Source organism: Mauremys reevesii, linkage group 2 (genome assembly GCF_016161935.1).
Source record: "Mauremys reevesii isolate NIE-2019 linkage group 2, ASM1616193v1, whole genome shotgun sequence".
Taxonomy (NCBI): domain Eukaryota; kingdom Metazoa; phylum Chordata; order Testudines; family Geoemydidae; genus Mauremys; species Mauremys reevesii.
The window spans coordinates 111,303,494-111,323,658 of NC_052624.1; the positions used below are offsets into that span (position 1 = coordinate 111,303,494).

At 41.1% G+C, this 20,165-nt stretch overlaps 1 protein-coding gene across 1 annotated transcript in view; it reads right to left on the reverse strand.

Moving 5' to 3' along the window:
• The window catches only part of MOCOS (molybdenum cofactor sulfurase), a 373,116-nt gene that overhangs the window by 312,556 nt on the left and 40,395 nt on the right, over positions 1–20,165 (reverse strand). Inside the window, exons 2-3 of the mRNA XM_039527389.1 lie at positions 6,160–6,249; positions 434–500 (exon numbers count right to left, since the gene is read on the reverse strand). Of these exons, the coding sequence (XP_039383323.1) occupies positions 434–500; positions 6,160–6,249 (157 nt within the window). The remainder of the gene's footprint in view (positions 1–433; positions 501–6,159; positions 6,250–20,165) is intronic.

A 20,165-nucleotide genomic window follows, 5' to 3' on the forward strand; every position in this document is an offset into this window, starting at 1 on the left:
AGATATATATAGATAGATATATATATAGTTTAGTAATTTCTGTAAAAGTAACATACAGATTCCTGTAGTCCATTAGGTCATTTTTGGAATGCCTCCTGCATTTGAACCATGACCTTGTACTCTCACACTGTCTTGTTAAACATTACCACCAAAACGGGGTTAAGGTTTCAGCCCTTACATCCCAATGCAACTGTAGGCTCAGGCTTCATTATAATGTTGTTATATAAATACAGGTGTGATATTGACAGTGGGGGAAAAAGCATTGATGATCTCCTAATCCCTCCAACAAGAGCCTGACGAATGCCTCATGGAATTTATAAATTAGATGTACTATCATGTGCAACGAAAAATCCACAAAAATGGCTAACTCCAAGGAACAATCCAAACAGTACGTTGGAAACCAAAATGCAAAATAAAATAAAGATTATTCTACCTGTATCGGACATGCTCAATAGTGTCGTATGTCAGCTTGCTGATGATGTTCTGACTATGAGGGTTGCCTAGAAGACAACAGAGACATAGAAGTCAATCATTAATCAGTTTTGTTAATATTTTTTTCTTTATCAAAGTACTAGACCAAGCCCAGTGAAAAGATGACAAAAAGAGATTTAATGAATATTTCACAGTGCTGCCCTGAAGCTTCTTAGAGTAATTAGTCAAGAGGAGAGACATATAACAGAAGAAAGCAATTATGACAGACCTTGAAACTTCAGCTGGCAGATACAATTAGATCAATTACTAATATTAAGAGAGTTCCATTAGAAGGAAATTACAGCCGTCTACTATTCCGCTAGAAGGAAGCTATAGGGTATGCCTATGTAATAAATACACACACACACACCAGTTAAGAAGCCAATAACAGAGGGCTAAAAGGTATGGTATGTTGAAGTGACAACCAATTAATTTTTGGACAGCTGGGTTTAATCTATCTTATGTTTTAAATGGGAATAATTTTTGTGGTTTGACTGCAGGTCTTAGTGGATATCCACTCCATCGCAATATTATCAGCCAGCTTCACACAATTTGAAACAAACTGGCAGGGTTTGTTCAGAAATTAAACAACAGAGAGGCAATAAGCTCTCATTGAAATTAATGTGGTAGATCTCTATGAGAAAGAGTATGTGGACCTCAAGGCAAGCACATCACTCTTTCATGTTAATAAGCACTTACATTCACCTAATGACTAAACATTTGAGAAATAAAATTTAAAAAGTTAAATTGTTAGATCCGTGTTATTTTTGCAGTAAAAGGGCATGGTCTTAACTATTTTACATAGTTTCCAAAATCACTTGGTTTCTTACTGTTGCAGGGATTAGAGTAGAGACCTTAAACAGAATAATACAGTTCTAGTTTAAAGTGAAGTTTCATTGTGAAAATGGACTCTAAAATAGGTTCCTTGGGCTGTCATATTTGTTGTAGCTTAGTGATTTCCAAATTGAGTCTGCTCAATTTACAAGCTTTCAGCAAGTTGTGGTCCTTTAGACCTGTGAATAATCACCAAAAATTAAGATCTGCAAACAAGGTCTACCCTTACTTATTTACATCGGTGTCTTTTAATACTGTTCTTCTTTACACCTGTGTCACCCAGCAGTACTAAATGAGGTTCACAGGTGTAACTGGGGAGAGAAATTGGCCCTGTAATTGAAATTTAATTGACAATCTTGATGAAAAGGGGAAAAAATATTCGGATTTAGCTCATTCTTCCATAGCACTGCAGATCCTATAAAGTTCTGGTCTAAGATGTTACTTCACATGCATGAGCATTAGACCGACTGACTAATTTAACAGAAATATTTTTAAAATTTCCATCAGGGACAGTACTTTATATATCAGATTTCAGCTCAATGTTATTTGAAATAACTGAGATTAGACTACAAATATTAGGCTTTATAATGACTATAGTGACAGAACATTAATTTTAATATCACTAACATGCACTTGAATAAAACATTCTGAAATAAAGCACATTGCTAAGATCAAATCAACTTATACTATTATAATACTCACTCATAGATCTACATTTCAGTCTAAAACCTGTACGCTAGGAACTATTTCTAAGTCTTAGTGGAACTTAGCTGCATTCTAAATTCTGTCCTCTGCTGCCCTGGCATAGCAATGGAGAGGGAGAGGAAGCAGTCATATACAAAATGAGCACCAGCTAGAATCCATCTGTGGCACACAGGCAGGTCCAGCCCTAGACCAAATGGCACCCCAGGTAAGGAATGTCTTCAGTGCGTCCCCCCCCATTTGTTAAACTTTTGAATATCTTTTTTATTACATTTATAGCCCATTCCGCAACTTTGATGCACAATTTGCATGCATGATTTATCCGTGTCATAGAAAATGATACAGATTTACAGATCCTAGTGTGCAAATGTATTTATTCATGCTATATATAAGCAAATAAAAAAATTCATTTCCACTAAACTTATAGAATTTTTTTAATTTTAAGAATAACTGAAATGTACTAACATCAAGAAATTGAACTGTGCACCAACATTGAGTGGACCAGTATTAAATGGTGTTACAGTAGGTGACAGTCTTAGGCCTGGTCTACACTAAGGGGGGGGTGGTCGAACTAAGGTACGTGACTTCAGCTACGCGAATAGCGTAGCTGAAGTCGAAGTACCTTAGTTCGGGCTACTCACCAGTCCAGATGCCACAGGAACGAAGTCCACGGCTCCAAGGTCGACTCCGCCACCGCCGTTCGCGGTGGTGGAGTTCCGGAGTCGACCGGAGCGCGTGGGGAGTTCGAACTATCGTGTCTTGATTAGACGCGATAGTTCGAACTCCCGAGAAGTCGAACTCTCCGTGTCGACCCGCGCGGTAAGTATAGACCTACCCTTAGAATATTAACCCTAGTCCTTTAGTTCAAAAGGTCGCTTTTCTTCCCTTTGCCCTAACAAACTGAAGAGAAAGTGTCATAGAGATCCCAAGACTGGTCAATTGCACTTTCAAGTGATAAAATAGCAAGTAATGTCTGTCTCTCATTGGCCATCATCAATTGAAGATATGTTTTAATGAGCCTGAGCTTTGAAAAGGTGCGTTCACCATTCGCAACTGTGACCAGCAGCATCAGAAGAATTCTCAAAGCTATCCACACATTAGGAAAAGTGTCCTTCATCTCATGAATGAATTGGAGAACTTGGAATAGAGAGTGTTTCCCATATTGCAGAATGTGATGGATATTGTCCAATTCAGCATACAGGTCTTTATCATTGACGTCCGAATATTCCCCATGTGTCAGCATCCGGTGGAATTCTGTACAATTGTTCAAGAGTGTTTTCCTGTCTGTCAGCAGCTTATTAAGGTCGTCATACAAAAAAACCCAGATCTTTTTGTGGTGCTTCATTTGACCAAGTCTTTCTTTGATAGACATTTGAGCAAAATAAGAGAGCAAAAAATAACTCCCTCTTGAATTTTTCTTCCGAGCTTTCCATCACCTCATCTCTGCTCTCGTAACCAAACTGTCTCTTCTGATGATGAAAATGATTTTCCTTGAAGGCAGGCTCAACTCCTAAGTTTTCCGCCATTTCTTTGGCAGCAGTAATGGCATCTTCAAATTCATGGTCTCTTTGGGCCACAACGAAATCAAGGCAGCTTCTCATCAAAGTAGTAGTGGTTGTGATGTCCATCAACTGAGTTTGTAATGCTTTGCTTACAATGTTTACTTGGAACAGGATATGGGGCCAAACCACAACTGAGACCAGAAATGTGAAGTTTGCCAGGCTTTGTGCCTCATGTCCGATTCCGGCCTCGACTTTACTCAACTGCACCAGTTCCATTAGGGCATTGTAATGCAGCTCTCCCAGCAAGTGTCACTTAGCAGCTTCACAGTCAGATTTGTAACATTATCCATGAGGATCTTACTCCTGAGAGTTGATGCTGAAAACAGGATGTATATCCTTTGAAGAACTCTGAAGAGAGATACTGTATCTAAAGAAGATGATGCCAGGGCCGGCTCTACTGTTTTTGCCACCCCAAGTAGCATGCCAAATTGCCACTGCAGAAGACGGGGGCAGTCCGTGTGCCATTAAGGCAGCACCTGCGTTTCCATGGCGGCTGAAGACAGAAGCTGCGCTGCCCCAGACAGCTGAACATAGAAGCTGCCGCCGCGGAAACGCGCATGCCGCCCTAAAGGCGCACGGACTGCCCCCACCGTCAGCGGTGGCAATTCATGAGCTGCTTGGGGGCAAAAACACAGGGACTCCTAACCCTTGCAGATTGCCGTCCCAAGCACCTGCTTGGGATGCTGGTGCCTGGAGCCAGCCTGGATGATGCTGCCATGTTGAGGGAGTGGCAGCCACAAGGCAGGAAGAAAGCTCTTGGATTCAATGCAAGCATCCTTGCCTCGATGCCACTGTTTCTTCCCTTCATGTTTATGCCACTGTCATAACTGTGGCCACGGCAGTCCAGAGGCTTTATTTTATTCTCATTCAAAACATTCATATATCTGAAACATTTACTTTGAACATTCTATTTTCCCTTTTGTCGCTAACAACAAAAACAGCACCCTGAGCCTGGTGGCCCCCAAGCCCGGCACTCCAGGCAGTCACCTTGGTCACCTGCCCCTAAATCCGGCCCTGCACACAGGTGACCTCAGCATTACACCCCACAAATATGTTGATGTGTGTCCCTTGCCTTAAAGAATATGGCTTTTTGGTTAAAGGGTAATGGCTAGTTCCTAAGCCAGCAATCATGTGCTCAGAGCTGCAGGGAGCACATACCAGAAACAAATGGTCCACCCAAGATGAGGCCACTCACTTTCTGGCAGCCCAGTTCCTGCCCATTCCTCCCATGCAAGTCCTGAACCTGCTGAGATACCCCACAAAGAGGAATGACTTGCCTCTCCCTGCACATGAAACAAGGCAAAAAACTGTGTATAAAGGACTCCTCAGCACAGCAGGCCTGGAGAGTTTATGTGCCTTTCTCAGAGTTACTTAGTGAGCTAGTGACAGAGCTGGGAACAAAGTCAAGATAAGACTGACAGATGTGGCAATTTCCTGCAATATCCTTGGAAGACCTCACTGAATTAAGTGTAAGTATCTTTGGGGTCCATTATATTAAATGAATGATTTATGTATTATTGTGAGCCTGGATTGTATGTCACCTCTCAAGTTGGGAGATAGATGTGAGATCTGGGGGTTCAAAGGACTAGACAGAAGAAAGTGACAGGCAAGAATGGACTTTTAGAACAAAAAGTATGAAGTAGTTTGTCTGAGGAATATCTAGGGGGAGGTCAATGGGAATTCTACACCGCTGGTTATGCCAAAATCCAGCCTTTTGAAGCTAGAGGAGCAGGCCACTGTTTGCTGATCACCTGTTACATGAGGCCAAGATCAAAGGCCCAAGCCATATAAAGAAAAGACTAAACAATTCATGGTGGTTCTAGTTCTGAATCTGAGACTGTTATGAACTCCTAACCACAGGGGAAACCCAGTTGTGGGTTTTGAAGGAATGACACCTACCAGAGCCTGAAGTTGGAGTTGGGGTGATGTCTGGCAACCCTTTTAGCATGCATGTACATTCTTTTATTGTTTTTAATGTTTTCTCTGTAATGCTTTCACCTTAAGAATAAATGTGCTTGCTTATAAAGAGGTATGTGGTAACTTATAACTGTGGCAATTACACTGTTCATAGCCTCTGGAGAGAAAGCAAAACAGAGAGAGGGGGGAGGGATAGCTCAGTGGTTGGGGGGAGGGATAGCTCAGTGGTTTGAGCATTGGCCTAAAACCCAGGTTGGTTGTTTCATCAATGAGGGGGGGGGGGGGATCTGGGGGGAAAAAAATCTGCTAGTGAAGTGGGGGCAGGGGACTCAATGACCTGTCAAGGTTCCTTCCAGTTCTAGGAGATTGGTATATCTCCAATTTTTATTTTTTATTAGAGATGCTGGCCTGTTTAGGTGATCTGGCTTGCTGGGAATATCGTAGTGTAGAGAGGGAACTGTGCAGTCTGGAAAAAAAACTTGGTTAGGAAGGAGTGAGACGTGTGTCTCTGCCCAACAGAGGTGATGTTGACGAGGTACAGTTGTCCCAAACTATGACAAAGACCATCATATTTGTCACATGACCACTGCAGTATAAAGAATGTAAGTACATATGATGTTAGCCTATTTAGATTAAATCTCAGAAAACAATGAGTAAGTTGCTTGGCACTTACCATAAATATTTTTACTGAGATCATCAGTAAACTCCTTAAGAAGACTCTGTGGAAAAAGTGCTGTGCCTGCATGGTCAAGGTATGTCATTCCTAAAATAAAAAAGTACAATAAATATATTAAGCTTCTTAATATTAAATTCTAACCTCCCATTCAGACTAGATTTACCAAAGGGAAGTACAAGTCACTTGAGCAAATTAAAAAACTACAGTATATACCATGGCAAGTCCATTTTGTCCAAAAGCTTATAGGTATGGCTTTTTATTTCTCTAAGGAGTTTGTGTCGCAGCCATCACTAAGTGCTTCCCCAGTAAGTTTTTAGCTCAAAAGCAGCAAAATACAGGAGGGCTTGTATACACTTACAGCACTGCAGCAGTGGTATAGCTGCACCACTTAGTGAAGATGCTATCTACTTCGATGGGAGAGCTTATCCTGTCAGCGTAAGTACCCACCTCCCTGAGAGGCATTAGCTATGCCGAAGGGAGAAGCCCTCCTGTCGACATACCACTGACTACACCGCAAGTTTGGTTGGCATAACTGCGTCGCTCAGGAATGTGGATTTTCCACACCCCTGAGTGATGTAGTTATACCGACATAAATTTCTAGTGTAGACCAGGAAGGAGGGCACTGCACATATACAGAGTTTTGGTCATCTCTTTACATTTTGAAATTAAAGTAACCTGTTTTAATACCATTTCTTTTATTTTAACCAGACTTAGATTGTAAGCTCTTTGGGGGCAAGGATTATTTTCTTGTTCTGTGTTTGTACAGCACCTGGCGCAACAGGGTTCTGGGCCCATGACCAGGACTCATAGGTACTACTGTTATATAAATAAATAATGTTGCCCCAAGTCTTATTGACTAATCAACAGTCTGAAGAATTAGTAAGTCCTGAACAGTGTGCATGGAAAAGTTGGAAGCTTCCTTAACAACACCAAATACAAGTATAATTTGAGTTTTAATGTATTTAAATATTTCTTCCCACTTTGTTGCACTTAAGTCTCAATTCATTTTTAAACTCTTTTATTATTAAATTACTGTAAAATTTTGAAAGAAAAGCTTATTCTAATGAAAAAACATCTAACTGGACATTTTAAGGTCTTTTCTTGTTTGGCCATTTCTGCTTTCTTAATCTTTGGCAATTATTCTCCCATTTCTTCAGAGTGTCTCAGATCCATCGCTAGGCTTTCATTTCACGTAATGTGAGTATTTCAACCTATTTCAAGTTTTAATAACGATGAATATGATTAAGATGAGCATTTAATAAGTATTTTAAAAGGTCTTTCCTTTCCACAAGGATTTAAGGCTCAGTTAAGCTCTTAACTGGAATCCTTGACACTTGAAAAATATTACTATGGTGCTTCAGCAGTAACTCAGTAGGTGAGGATGTGAGATACTTTCAATTATAAAACCAATCTGGACACCCTTTATCCCTCTAACTTTCTGCTTCAAATTTCTCATGCGTAGTCCCCAGCCAAAAAGATTTTTTTTTTAATTATTTGAAGTTAATCAGGAAAAATGTTTTGAAGAGCTTCAGGAAAAAAAGTTTTTTTCTCTCTCTCTTGTTTTTTTTACTTCTGAAAAGGCTTCTAACTTCCTCCCTCCCTCCCTCCTTTGCCCCCCAAAAGCATATTTCAGAGTTATTTTTTGGACTAAATTCAAAACATAGATAGATAATTCCTAATTGACACAGATATATAGAAAAAGTGGCATAGGAATTCGGCAGCCAGGATATTTTAATACCTCATGTTTTGGGGAAGCTTATTCTACTTTTCCCCCAAGGCGACGTATAAAAATATCCATTCTGTTTACCCCAAAATCCTTTCAAACAGGAAAGATGTTCATCACATCCAAGCCTGTTGTATAATATTGCAATAGATTTTAGGATGACAAATGGCTGCTGTCACAGGCGCTGACTTTTCCTTTTTCCCGGGGTGCTCAAACCCCACTTCACCCTGAGGCCCCACCCCCACTCTGCCTCTTCCCCCAAGGCCCCACTTTAGCTCCACCTCTTCCTGCCCCCACTCCACCCCCCCACTGATCTCCGCGCTCCTCTGAGCTCCTCCCTGAGCCACCAAACAGCTGTTTGGCAGCACTCCCCAATCAGCTGATGAGCGCAGGTGGGGAACTGCTGTGGCTGGTGGGTGCTGAGCACCCACTATTTTTTTCCTGTTGGTGCTCCAGCCCCGGAACACCCCGGGAGTTGAGACCTATGCCTGCTGTTTTGAGGGATAATACATGAAGTCAAAGTCTGCCCCTAGATACCTACACCCAACCCGTGTTATCTTGATGTTAACTGGAGTATGATATACATATTTGGTGGGAAAATGGCCCACAGTTTGCAAAACACTTTGAGAATCCTCACATTGACAGGAGTATTTATGAATGTACAAATATTACCGTAACTATACATTACACAGAGAACAATAAGAGGCCTATTGAAGTCAGCCTCTTAGGACACTACTAAAACAAGGGATCCTGCTGACAAGAGGGCAAACCCATGCTGTGCAGAACAGAAATAACACTCTCAAAATTATATTACAAGAGATTCCTTGGATAAAGTGCCCAAAAATGAGTATTTAAGCTTGTTTTATTCTGTGGCTCAATACAGGGCAGAAATCCTGTCTCCATTAAAATCAGTGGCAAAATGCCATTGACTTCAAAAGAGCCCAGGGTTTCACCCCGGAATGCATTCTGGGAAAAGTTTACAGGAAGTTCACTTGAGATAGAAACAAATTACTAACTGTTAAACATTTCTATCTTTAATGTTTGCTGATTAATTGAAGCCAGTAAACAGCATTTAATATTCAATCTTAACTGACTGAAAGAAGAATTTTATGTAAATTGAGATTGCATTCAACAAGTGAATGGTGTCTTTATTATATGATAATTTTATTTTCCTCTCTTTTCATTTCAATAGACTTGCTTATTTCTAGACAGAAACATTAGTCCCACATGCATAAGAGTCACACAAAAGCTAAAGATGTTATTTTCAGTTTTCCCTTTTCTTAATAACATCTTCTATTTTAACCTTATTAAATAAACTCATTAACCAAACAGATTTGTTAGTACAAACTGGATAATTTAGATCCCTTTAATTCTCTGTAGTACACAGTATACAATCTGTCAACAGTGTAGATTTGTATTGTTTATTAAAAGCACCAACTGAAAGAAAATTAAAATATAATATGTATTGAGTTTTACCTCTGTTTTACCTGGGTGGAGGGGAATTTAATACCATATTGAATATAATTGACATGAAAACTATTGTATATTGCAGGTGAGTGAGGTAATTTATTTTATTGGACCAACATTTGTTCATGAGAGCGACAAGCTTTTGAGCTTACTCATAGCTCTTCTTCAGGTCTGAGAAAACAAACACTGCATGTTTTAAAGTGTAATTTGTCACTGTTCCAGAAATGCATTGTTTGATGAAATCTACATCCTAGATGAAGCTATTGTTTATGTGTCTCCAAAAAGGATTAATTTTTAACTACCAGTTCTGGGAAGTTGGTTAACAAACATTTATTTAGATGGTTCAATGCCTGCATCTCAATATACTTGCAAAAGAATTCTATATATGGAGTTCTTTGAAACAGTCTCTATTGGTCTCTATTTCTTATCTATTCTCTTCATGTCCTGGAATTAATCTCTCTTGATAAAGCATGGGTTATTTTTCTGTTGTCCCTCCCAACTCTTCATATTATTTAAAATACAAACACAACACCCACGCAGCCTTCAACCGGGTCAGCTCCAGCCTCTTCTTGGTAGGGGGAGCTGAGGTGGGCTAGAAAATTGTGGGGCTGTGCTACACATCTTGTGGGCACACATTTATTTTTTTAACAATACACACTTAAACTCTGTGTGTTTTTATCTCTGTTATCCTCAAATGGAGAATAAAAATTATATACAGACAGATCTGTTTTAAACTTCATCTATGGCAGCTCTCTGGTGCAACATTAATTCACTGAAAATCAACAGGAAAAAAAGCCAATAACTAAATAAATAAACTAATAACAATAAACAAATGCAAACTACTGGGAAAACATTACTGGTTAAATAATATTAATAGCTAATTACTTTTAAATTGGATAATGTATTGTAGTACATTTTAAAATTAACTATTTGCATATGGCAATGTAAGATATTTGGAAGATTTGGCAACTCAGAGCCATAATGTAACAACTCACACTGCGGTCAGTCTGGAGCAAGGGCCTCAGTGATAGAGAGGGCTAACTGATCCCAGGTGCTGTAGGAGGTGTTACTGGCGCTCTGTCCTCCATCCTTAGCAGCAGCTGGAGGAGGCAGTGGGAGGGAAGGGGGATGGATGCTGGGTCTTTGTGGCTCCTGAGTCTTAGCCAATTTGCAAACCTAAGCATCCTCAGCCTGGGCCGGAGCATATGCAGCAGGAGCAGGCACGTGGCAGGGAGCTGCACGCTGGGGATGTGAACCAGGTCAGGAGGAAGCAGAGGTGCCATTTCAGATTCTGGTGGGGTGGGGTGGGGAGCAACTTTATCTTTGATCCCAGGGGCTACTTAGGTACCTGAAAACTAGATTTTTTTCCAGATAATAACTTAGAAATTAGCTGACAGGAGCACCATATATAATTCCTATATAAAGAAATTATATATATATATACAAACACCAATTAAAGCCATATTTTAAGTTTATATATACCATAAGTTTAAAACAATCAGGAGATAATACAGCAAGATATTCCCAGTCCCAAACCTTGAGGTATCAATTCTTAACACAGATATCAGAAACACAAATCTTTAGTAGAGATAAATAAAAATAAAAAAATCTGCTTACGTTCTCTAACAGACATACTCTGTGTTACTGCCATTAACTACTCTATTTTAGTCTATTGTTTTTCACTCTGCTAAAAACATATTTAACTCAATTTTAACAGACACGATTAAGGGTTTTTTTATCTTTTATTAAAAACGGACATTTATTTTTCTAATTATTTTGGCATTTATGTTTACCAATCACAATCATGTACATCAGGTGTTCTCAATCTTTTTCTTTCTGAGGATCCCCCAATGTGCTATAAAAATTCCACAGCCTGCCTCTGCCGCAACAACTGTTATTTATGCATATCCAGTAGATTCAAAGCCAGGGTTAGCATTAGGGGCTAGCAAGCAGGGCAATTGCCCAGGGCCTCAGGAGGCCCATTAAGCTAAGTTGCTCGGGCTTCGGGTTCAGCCCAGGGCAGTGGGACTCGGGTTTAGGCTTTCCACCCTTCGCCCCAGCAAGTCTAACCGGCCCCTATCTGGTTTATTTTGGTGGACCCCTGAAACCTGCTTACAGCCCCACCCCCCCCCAGGGAGCCCAGGACAGCTGGTTGAGAACCACTGATATGTGACTCACTACCATTTGACTCCATCATCACTATTAGTATCAGACTTGGAACCACATTTATTTTTGTATGAATTTTAAGTTATTTTACAGATATAATTAAAAATACAATTTGAAAATAAGCGACCCTCATCTGCACAGTGTCTAAAGGTGTGTTTAGCTACATTTAAAAAAAAACAACAACAACAACTGGCACTGCTAAGGTAAATACAAGCTAAATTTACATTCTAGAAGGAGATTATTTGATTGTACCACTTTAAATAATGAATTACAAAGCACAATATGGTAATAAAAGTAATAATGATAATTACTCCAGCCAGGACAGGTTAGGTATTTTAGAACTCACTATTCAAAGAATTAAATGTAAGGATAAGAGAGAAATAAATTATGAAATGCACAGACCAGTCCAAAAAGTAATATAACAGTATTGCAATCCTTAACAAACTTTGAAAGAATAAAATTATAGAGAATATATATGCATTGCACATTTCCACAAGTAACAGCCACAACAATAATAATGCAGGTATGCGTGAGAGAGAAAGAGTGGGTGTGTGTTTTGGGGAAGTGTATAAGGGAGAGTGTGTGTGTGTGTGTGTGTGTGTGTGTGTGTGTGTGTGAGCACGCTGTCTCTTTAAGATGAACGCTCAGGAGCCTGAACACTTGTTCAGTACAGTAGCAGCCGCAGCTCCCACTCCTTAACCAAAGACACCAGCACGGATTGGCTCCCTGGTTTCCCCTCCCGCCACCAGCTCAGCGGAGACCCACTCAGGCTCGGCCATCTCTAGTATTGAGCGAGCTCCCCCAGTGCCCCACCAGCCATGGATCAGCTTCCCAGTGAAGGGGAGACTGCAGCGGTGGCAGGAGCTGGGTGGTTGGAGAATGTGAGCTGCTGGGTGGGTACCCAACTCTGGGAGGGGTGGCTACAGGGGGGTTAAGGCAAATTTTGGGGTAGCTATAGCCCCTGCACACACACCCCAGTGCCACCCCTGGCCTTCACCTTCAGAATATTTGGAATATATTTAGTGTAGCTGAATGTTTCACAAAGTCAAGTGAAGAAAAATTATTTAGACACAACTTGGACTAAAATCTTAGCATGAATTTTAAGGGCAGAAGGCATCATTAGATTACCTAATCTGACCTCCTATATATCACAGGATTTCATTCATTTACCCCTGTATTGAGCCTGATGCCTTGTGTCTGACTAAAGCATGACTTCAAATCAAGTCAGGATGCCGTTTGGGAAGACATCACCTGATGAATTATCTCTGGTGAGAACATTTTAGAGCAGAGGCGGGCAAACTATGGCCCACAGGCCACATCCAGCCCATGGGACCATCCTGCCCAGCCCCTGAGCTCCCGGCCGGGGAAGCTAGCCCCCGGCCCCTCCCCTGCTGTCCCCCTCCCCCACAGCCACATCTCGCCGCACTGCGAGCACTCTGGCCCCTTGCTCCTGTCGGGCAGTGTGGCTGGCTGCGGTGGGGCTGCAAGCGTCTGCTTCTCTGAGCAGCATGGTAAGGGGGGAGTGTCGGGGGCAGTCAGGGGACAGGGAGTGGTTGGATGGGGAGGAGGTTTTTTGGGGGGGCAATCAGGGGACAGGGAGCGGGGGGGTTGGATGGGTTGGGGGATCTGAGGGGAGCAGTCAGGGGGCAGGAAGTGGAAGGGGGCAGATAGGGGGCAGGGGCCAGGCTGTTCGGGAGGCACAGCCTTCCCTACCCGGCCTTCCATACAGTTTCGCAACGCCGACGTGGCCCTCGGGCCAAAAAGTTTGCCCACCCCTGTTTTAGAGGGAAAACCTGAAGGTGCTCTCTCTTTACAAAGGTTTTTTTCTTGCTGTATATTAAGATCAACATATGATTATTACTTAGTTAATAGGGCACACCTTCCAATTATTGCTGCTTTGGTTATATGTGGCCTCTCTCCACTCATTCCTGCCCTTTTCCTTCGCAACCATACATTTCTGGGCCGTGACTGACTACTGCTTTCAGAAATCCTCCTCTATTTGTCCACAATCAACATGGCTGTCCCAGATTCTACCCTTCGCCATCCTGTCACCGCATTATAATAGCCAAAGTGGATTTGCATAAAGTCTACATGGCTATTACCACAGAACAGTCCAGCCATTCTACAAGTTCTTGCAGTCCAATTGTTGAATCATTGTCTGCCAATTAGATTACTGGGAAATATGCAGTGGTAGAAAGAAGTGCATAGTTATAAGGCAGTACCAGCAGCCTGAATTTTGATTGGCTGATACAACTGTCACTTCAATATAATATAGATACAATTTTTACTCATTACATTCAGAGAGAGAGAGAGAGAGAGGCAGGCCTTGGATCACAGAGTATTTAAAAGACAGAAACATTAACCAAAAACAGCACGAAGCAGACAATATAAAAATACTAAACTGAATGCAAAACAAAGCAGCATCAATATAAACAGGTAAGTAGGGGAAGGACTCCTCCACAGGGACTGAAAATAATTAAAAGAGGAAACAATGGTGACACAGAAGTGTATTTAATATTTTAAGGTGGGGAAAGAGGGCTGAGGCAGATATTTCAGTGGAGTAAGCATGACAGCCTTTGGGTGCAACCTGTGAAAGGATGTAGGCATTGCAATGCTGAGCATCATGGCATAGGAACAATATTGCATAATCCATAAAGCTGAGGTAGGTGCCTAAACTCCCTATGCAATGCATGGGGAGAGAGATGCACTTTAGACTGTGATCCAACATGCTAGGCAGCTTCCCACCTAAGCGAGTCAATGGGAAACGGTGCTGTGGTAAGCCCCGCCCTTTTCTCACAAATAGGCAACTCAGGCCAGGCTGCAGGGAGGCATTTAGCTCTGCTAGTGCTACACAAACAGGAACCCCTCTCCTGGCTTTGGTGGCTCCGTAGTTGTTGTTTCCTCTTCCTCTTCTTTTTCTTTGTTAGGTGTTTGCCTTGTTCCACACAAAATGGCAGGAAGAGGAGGAAGGATGCTTATCAGATAGTGTCCATCCTAATGGTTAGAGCACCCACCTGTGGTCTGGGAGAGATGGGTTTGATTCCCCCTGTAGCCATTTCTTTAAAAGTGATAGAACAAGAGAAGGAATGACTCTAGTCCTGTGGGTCGGACACCCATCTGAGGGGTAGAAGACCCTAGGCAAAGTCCCCCTGCTCCAATCACTCTATCATTATTTATCACAGTAGAACAGCTTAAACAGGAGGGATTGGGGGAACCCCACATCAGAATATCCCTAGATAGTTGGAGCATTCTCTGATAGGTGGGAGACACCTCTTCCAATCCTCCTGCACTGGGAGGGAGAGTGAATCGAAGCTATGTCTCATACATCCCAGGTGAGTGCTCTACCCGCTAGGCTAAAAGTTATAGGGTGGCAGCACCATCCTCACTGCTTTATGAATCACTTGCACCTAGGTGAGAAATATATGCCTGGATGCCTAGAGTGAGGCAGCAGTGCATATGCCTGGGGCTAAAACATAGGTGCCAAGAGACTTTTCAGTTTGAAAGTGAGTTTAAGGTGCCTGCAGGGTTTGTCTGGAGTTTTGTGGATCGCAGTGGGGGATTTAGGGGCCTAAATCTGGGTTTAGATGCCTAAGAAGCTTAATGAATTCCACCTCTAATAAGTGCATCTGCGCACATGATGCAGTGCATAATACACACACAGTGGGAGTGCATATACCCAGGTAACTAAAGATTGTGTGTGATAAGCCATTCATGAAATCGGTTTAATGAGAGGGGAAAAAACACTACAGCATAAGGCTTGGGAATTGCTTTATCTAGATGTATTCTGAGCAAAAGACTTGGCACATACTGTAAACCAATCCTTATCTGTACCTACAATTCCTTTTAGGCATTGATTTGGACCAAAAAAATATCAAAACCAGAATCTGTTCTCTGAATGTCAATGTGTCTTTTACCTAAAGTCCCTACTAGACAAGGTGCTGGGTTTTTTTCTCTTGCCTACGGCAGGGAACTTTTCAGAAGACCACAAAAACATAAGCTATAACCTCACCCACCTTGTCTCACAAAAATAATGTGATTGACAAGCCATAGATGATGAAAGCTTGAACAGTTATTAGGCAGATAAAGGAGACTGTTTCTCAGCATGATCTCTGATTTAATTGCTACAGACTCTATTAAGTAACTGAGTAGTCCATCTGCTGCCATGAGGCAGTTTCTAGGTTCCATTATAAGTGAATCTACAGAGTTTGTCAATTTTCCTGATCAAAATGCTACTTGATTGCCAAATGCTAATCTGGGTTGTCCGCATGTAAACCTGGTATCAATATTTAAAAGACTGCTTCAAGTTACTAGACCACTGTTTCCCAAACTTGGAATGCTGCTTGTGTAGGGAAAGCCCCTGGCAGGCCGGGCTGGTTTGTTTACTTACCCCGTCCGCAGGTCCGGCCGATCGCAGCTCCCACTGGCCGCGGTTCACTGCTCCAGGCCAATGGGAGCTGCTGGAAGCGGTGCGGGCCGAGGGACGTGCTGGCTGCCGCCTCCAGCAGCTCCCATTGGCCTGGAGCAGCACCACACCCACTGTCGCGCGCGCGTTGGGGGACTGACGGACGGGGCAGTAAACAAAACCCCCGGCCCTCGCCCAGCCTACACACTGTGTGTGTGTGTTTGAAGAAACACTAGACACTAAGGAAAAGCAGTATTTAATTAATGCATTTAATTGGGGTTTTTGGTGGTTAAGACACAACTAAATGCAATTCATAACATCAATTGCCAACTTCGATTATTTTTTTTTTTTTTTTTTTTTTTTTTATTTCCTTTCATGCTCTCATTGTGGTGAGTGGTGAAGTGAAGAAAGAATAATAAGATATTAATAAAAAAATTTAATAATAAGCTGTGTTGAATACTCTATTATTATTTCTCTGTAGAAATCAGACAGATTCCATGAAAGTTATTTATATATCTGGGTCTCACTCCACCAAAGTACTCAAGCATATGCTTTACTTTACTTTAAGTAGGATTGGAGAAACTGAGATAAAATAAGCTAAAATTATGTTTGTTTGTGTTGGGGTGCTGAGATGAGCAGTGAAAGAAAAAGTGCTGAAAGACCTTGTGAGCCTTTGCCTCATTCACTTCCCATCATACAAGATGCATCTTAAAGAGCTAGTATAAAAGTATTGTATGCTATCATATTGAATTACTTGTTACCTCCTGCACAAGGTGTATGTTGAATGAGGCAAGGGCGGATGACTCATTCAGTGTACACCTTACCAGGTCTCTCTGTATCATCTATGATACTTTGCTTTATTCAAAATGCACTTCACTGCTCATGGAATGATGCCTCTGTCAAATTCAATGCGAACTTTTCTACACAGTTGGGCCCTAATTCAATGCCAGGTGAAGTCAATGAGATTATTTCCATAGACCTCAATACGTTCTGGTTGAGGCAGTTATGTTTTGTACATGACACAATTAAGCTAGCCATACAATGAATGCATAATGCGGTGCAGCTTCATAATGTTGGTTTGAAGTAAATATATAAAAACCTAAAATACTAACCTCAAACACTGCAAATTTGCCAAGATCTTCAAACCCTCATAGCTCAGCCATATCAAATCCAATTTGCAGGGGAAAACTCAAAGGCACTACTGCTCCCTTCACAATGAGGGCTATTGCCCTGACAAATTTCCATTTTCTAGCCCCAGTCCCTTTGTAACTAGAGCTATTGTTCAAATGAAAGATTGAAAGAAATTTCTTTGTAAATAATAGAAAAGTGTTTTTATGTTCTGCTCTCACTGAAAAATGCCTGAATTGTTTTTGTGCAAACTTTCACAAAATAGTCACCTTTGGGTAGACTTCAATTTTGTAAAATTATCAGTAACTGAAACCATAATTGTGAAGGCAGGGCTTAGGGAATTTTAATTATATTTGTTTACAATAAGGATCATTAGTTAAAATTATTCCATTATCATTTTCTCTGACTCTGCTTTTTTTTGTTAGTCACATAAACAATCCAAAGGCTCACTTCAATATATCAAGATAATACCTGATATTGACCAGAAATATGCTATGACCTGGATTACTCAGATTCATATGAAATCTTGGTACAAATTAACTACTCCAAACTTTCACTAGCAAAATACATCAAATGAAATGTGCACTGACATCTGGAAGCCCTTTTAAAAATGATTTTTACTGGTCTCCAGAACATTCAGAAAAATAAAACACGTTCAAGATGATTCCTTACATACGAATATCAAAATAAACATGGTCGGGTTTGCAGATGACAGCATCAACAGATTCAACAAATAACCATGGTACAGAATAAAAACTCTTGCACAATTAGTGAGGGCAAGAAACTGTAAATGACATGCAGATGAAATCAGTATAATATATCTAGCTCTTATTCAGCACTTTTCATTAATGTATCTCAAAGCACTTCACTGTCTAATGTATTTATCCTCAGCCATATTGATAAAAAAAATTCTAATAGCTATTTCTTGTTGGTGATGAGATTTTTGTCATACACTGGTTGAGAGTGCGTGACAATATCTCACTCCAGTGGCAAGCTCCAGCAAAGATAAGTGCCGGCTACATATGAGAGAATTAAGTTATTCTTTAATTGAAGTAGTAGAGACTCGTATTTTGTTGCTGGAGTTACTGGGTTCAGTCCATTCTCACAACCATGGCATCTGTGGATAGGGAAGTCATTTGCTTATACTGACGAATGACATTCTTGTGTCAGGATCAGATTGTAAGTGATTTACTGTCCGGTATGTGAACTTCAAGAAAGAAAAGAAATAGTAAGGAGTAGTCTAAGAAGGCATAAACTAAAAACAAAGAGAAACTGAGTAATGAGTGATCTGTTAGTGGAATAGCTTCCAATGAGAAATGGTGGAAGCCCTATCACTAGTGATTTAAACTCAGCTGAACTAATATTGGAGAATATATTGTAGGGAACACTTTTGTCAGACACCATGTGATCTATTAGATGAACTAACTGGTTTTGCTATATCTCATTTCTATAATTCTTTGAAATTGGGAAGCTGAAAAAAAGTAAACCAGAGCCCTAAACTCTTTCCTTCCACTCCAGCACAGTTCTGAGGGTCAGAGGAAACAAAGTGACTACAGCAGGAACTAGCTGTGCTTGAAAAGGGGGTAATCTGAAACAGCCTATCACGATCTCCCAGGTCAGCTTTTCACCTGAACCTAGTCACCAATTTATACTGGGACCACAAGTAAAACACAGCAGCTGCTTTTGACAACAGAGTCTTCTGCAGTGAGACTCTGGCTGTAACTTAGAATCAAAAAACAAAACACCTATATTTACCTTTAATTATTCATACTGGGAATCTCTTTAAATAAACTACAGAACTACTGATGTTTATATATGGTTACACATTGGAGAGATCAGGGAAGCTACATTAAAAAAATGTTTCCCAAGTGTAGGTGTATATGGTGAGAAGCTATTTCCCCAGATAGTGAAACAGTTTAATGTTTATTCTTCATTAGTTTGATCTTAGCTGCTGCTTGAATGGAGACTTCTTCACTTATTTAATTATTGAATGCACTGATCTAATCAAAAGACTAAACTAAATTAATTACTTTCATTTCACTGAAGTTCACAGACTATATATTATATATGTATATCAGGGGCGGCTCTAGCAATTGCGCTGCCCCAAGCAGGGTGGCACGCCATGGGGTGCGCTCTGGCGGTCGCCAGTCCCGCGGCTCCGGTGGACCTCCTGCAGACGTGCCTGCGGAGGGTCCGCTGGTCCCGCGGCTCCGGTGGAGCATCCGCAGGCATGCCTGCGGGAGGTCCACCTGAGCCGTGGGACCAGCGGACCCTCCACAGGCATGCCTGCGGCAGGTCCACCGGAGCCGCCTGCCGCCCTCCCGGCAGCAAGCCGCCCCAAGCGCACGCTTGGCGCGCTGGGGTCTGGAGCCGGCCCTGATGTATATGCTTCAATAATACCAACTCATTATTCTTTTAATATACTTTACTGGGAGAGGTGCTGTTTTTTCAAATTCTAATGCAGAACCATGTGTGACTGGACCTAATTTTCTAAGATCTCCTTATACAGTGCAGTATTTTTTTAAGTAAAAAGTCTTCAGACTTTAAAACTACATTTTCCCACTCAAAAAAAAAGTCTGACAGAAGCAAATTCTGTGCTTATTGTCAATAATTTAATAGAAATGCAGTTATAAATCTGTGTAGCTATTTCATTAATACTTTATTATATCTGGCCTAAATTAATTACTACAGCTTGTTTTCCACTAATTAGGAGCATTCTCAGCACAGATTCAAACAGTCTCCAATGACCATTTCCAGGGGTGTGTTAGGAATAAGAAAAATAAGTTTACTGGAAAAATTATATGCTGCTGCAAACCACATTTCCTTATACTGAAATAACATGACAGCTGTAGAGATTCACTAACTATTCATGACAAGTATGTGTGGTGGGGAAAACAACTTGCTAATGAACTTGCCTGAACAGCATTATATAATGAAAACCCTACCTACCAAGGGTCTTTTTTGAATAAAAACAGCAGTGCATGGCTCTTACACATTTTGGAGATTAAATGCAGTACAATATATTTTAGTAAGTGTAGAATAAAATGATTTAATTAAAGGGACACTGTCAAATACTTAAGGACCCAAGTTAAAATTACCATCATGTGGGGCACCGGA